Source organism: Crocodylus porosus, unplaced genomic scaffold (assembly GCF_001723895.1).
Source record: "Crocodylus porosus isolate Cpor-Errol unplaced genomic scaffold, CroPor_comp1, whole genome shotgun sequence".
NCBI lineage: Eukaryota > Metazoa > Chordata > Crocodylia > Crocodylidae > Crocodylus > Crocodylus porosus.
In genome coordinates this window covers 66,017,155-66,020,394 of record NW_017728906.1, presented here as the reverse complement: position 1 = coordinate 66,020,394, position 3,240 = coordinate 66,017,155, and the positions used below count along the sequence as shown (strand labels likewise).

The 3,240-nt window shown below is 37.3% G+C and overlaps 1 protein-coding gene across 1 annotated transcript in view; it reads left to right on the top strand.

The window, feature by feature from the left end:
* Positions 1 to 2,719, top strand: part of GLRA2 (glycine receptor alpha 2) — a 220,244-nt gene extending 217,525 nt beyond the window's left edge. Inside the window, exon 9 of the mRNA XM_019529298.1 lies at positions 1,402 to 2,719. Within this exon, the coding sequence (XP_019384843.1) occupies positions 1,402 to 1,680 (279 nt within the window). The 3' untranslated portion in view covers positions 1,681 to 2,719. The remainder of the gene's footprint in view (positions 1 to 1,401) is intronic.
* Positions 2,720 to 3,240: the final 521 nt, after the last annotated feature.

The following is a 3,240-nucleotide window of genomic DNA, read 5'->3' as shown; positions in this document are numbered from 1 at the left end:
TTTTTTCTGCCAAGGGTGGAGACATAAAAATTGCTACAGGCAAAGCAGCTCTGTGCATTGTTGCAGGGATTAGTAATGTCATTAAGTCATGAAAGAGAAACATTCTGTGCCATACTCAGGTCTTGGCAGGTTCAACTTTAAGCCCTTTACTTATTCATATCTGGAGAGGAGCAGAACTGTTACTTTTATAGCTTTTCCCAGGAGGAAAACCGTAAATAAATAAAATTATAAAAAGAGAGGGAAAGGTTTCACTTTTTTAACAATGGTGAGGATTTAAGATGAAAAAGTGTAAGAGCCCTGTAACTGTGCTATCAAGCCTTGTGTTAGTACAATTATATACCTGATAATGGATACAGCATATGATAGTTTTCACTGTAGAACACCAGGGTCTCAAAGGGCATTAGTTATTGCCTGCACTCCTTTTATGCTCACTTGATATTACCTCTCAGGAACCATTTCTTTTACTATGGGCTTGTGAGGCATTATTATTTAAGCACAACATAATATATATCAGCTCTAAGGTAAGGGGAAAAAGCTTGATGATACACATGGTGCAGATATGAGCTGAAAGAGAAAAATAAATGCAATTTTGAAAAGGTGTTTTTTTAAGGGAACAATTATTTAGACTAACTGAGTCAAATCCTCAGCAGGTGTAACTTGGCTCTGCTTCTTAGACTGTGGCAGAGTTAAGCAACTTCACACCAGCTCTGGCTCTGTGTTGCTATCAGAAAGCTGGAGGTTAGTTCAAGACATGAGAGAGAACTTTAAGCTTGCAAGCCTAAGCAGAATTCATTTCAAGTCAATACTGTAATAATGTCTGTCAGTCAACAAAAAAGTCAACAGTAAAACAAACAACAGAGCAAGTTCACAGTGCTCTTCCAACTTACCATGACTGGTTCTGGCCTCAGAGAGAAGAGCCAAATTAAGTTTATGAACATTTCACCCCAAGGAGAATAAAGGAGAATAGAGTCACTTATTCAGTATTTTTTTCATCATTCACAGAGCACTGCCAGTACTTATAGCTCACACATTGTCCTATCAGCCTGGTAAAATAGCCACAGAGATATACCAGTACAGAGACAAACTCTTTTCCACCCAGTTATCCTGATGATAAAGCCCTTGATATTTACTCACTGCTCAGAAAATATTATCCATCTTAGGGGGTGGCGAATGAGTATTTTGCAAGAATTTTGCAAGGTGGTGTTAAATTAATTCAGGCTTACCCCCTCAAGATATTATAGCACCTAACTCCTATTGATTTTGATCTAGGCCCAATATAGAACCAAAAACTCATCAGCTGGTTTGTTAAGGAGATCCACTATACCTGGCCATGCTACTAACTTATTACATTCCATCTACTTAATTGTTTTTTCTCTTTCTTTTCTTTCCTATATTCTCCAGGAAGATGATGTTACTCGTGACAGTCGATTCAATTTTGGTGGCTATGGAATGGGTCACTGTTTACAAGTTAAAGATGGCACTGCAGTCAAGGCTACACCTCCCAACCCTCCTCCAGCACCACCAAAAGATTCCGATTCCATCAAAAAGAAATTTGTTGACCGTGCAAAACGGATTGATACAATATCGCGGGCTGCATTCCCACTAGCCTTCCTCATTTTCAACATATTTTACTGGATAACATACAAAATCATTCGGCATGAGGACATTCACAAGAAATAGGCAACTTTGAGCTGCTGGGACCTTTTAGCCAAAGTGTTTTGTTTTGTAAATAAATGTGAAATGTCTTTCTGTCATTTGGACTGAGACGTTGCCCCTCCCCTTTCCCTACCATGATGCTGAAGAGAAGAGGAGGGAGGGAAAAAGTAATATCATAAAAAATGTGATTGAACAAAACAAGATGTTGTAAGACAATGTAATAAGGATCTCCTTATGTACTCTCGGTATTGTTCTTCCATTCTGCGTTGATCAGACATTCTTAAAGAAGGCTAAATTTTACCCAACTTTGTCACTAAGTTAGTATGTTAATAAAATATCAACCAACCAACCAACCTAAAACACCAACCATGGGACTGTAGTGGCTACAGTGCAGTGAGATGTAAGAGGACCAAACTTTTTTCAGGATAATGCTGCCTTTCTTTTTCAAACAAGTCTACTGAGCTACATTCCATTGATGTGTCTGTAGTTAGTGGTTCACCAAGAAGTCCTTTTGTGGGTTGTAAATTATTTCTACTAACAGGGGAAAACAAAATTTATACTTGATTATCCTGTGGGTGTGTATTTTAATATTATCTTGCTTTACTAGAAATGTAATTTAGGGGTTGAACTTGTGTATTGTGTGATTTATTTGATAGCTAACACTCATAGAAACCAGTGAAACTACCCATTTTTTGTTCAAAGAGAGTGCACTTATTTCATTTGATTTCTGATGTTTTACATGCAACTTGAGGTGCCAAACTGTATTTTTCCTATTGTGCTACCCTGTACCACACTACTTATTAAGATTTCATTTCCTATATGGTGTAGCTCAGTTTAGCATTGACTTTCTATTAATGCTCTCATTTTAGCTGCAACTGATAGCTCTATAGGTAAACACAACATGTTTACAGACCTTGACTTTATATCTTTACTTAAAGTGGCTATCATTTTAAATATCATCAACTAACCTAAGAATTTTAAAACTGTACTGTGATTTTCATAACCTGTTACCTTTTGCTGCCAGAGCTACATGATTCAAATCCTTGCTAAATGTTTTAAAGTTAAAAAAAGGTATTTTTGCTTACACTGAAGAGACAACCTGTAAGATAAAACAAAACAACAACAAACATTAATATTTTACACTTGCTGTAAAAGGGTTTACTAAAAAAAAAAGGTATTTGTTCAATTTCAATAAAGCTAAGTGTGCTACTAATTCTCCTTTTTAATTTGTGGTAGTGCTTTCTGACTCACAGGTTGGATCTTCAGCCACTCTAGCAGCAGACTAAGGAACTTAAAACAGCAGTTGACAAACTCCTGGCCTGTCATAGCAAGCCCTAAGTTGGTCTTTTCTGCAAAGGGACATTGCAGGGCAGGCTAATGGTTGAAGTTAAGCCACAAGCATAGTTTAAGTATGATACTCCAGCAGATCTGTCTAGCTGATCAAACCCTTGATGGCTTTTTTCTGTCAGCCTAAATTAGATCAGCTCTGAGGTGACTTTGGGAAGAAAACTTCAGCTTCTGAATTTGGAGTGCATTATGGAAAGAGAGAGAAGAAGAGCGTTCACCTATCTCCTATACACACGG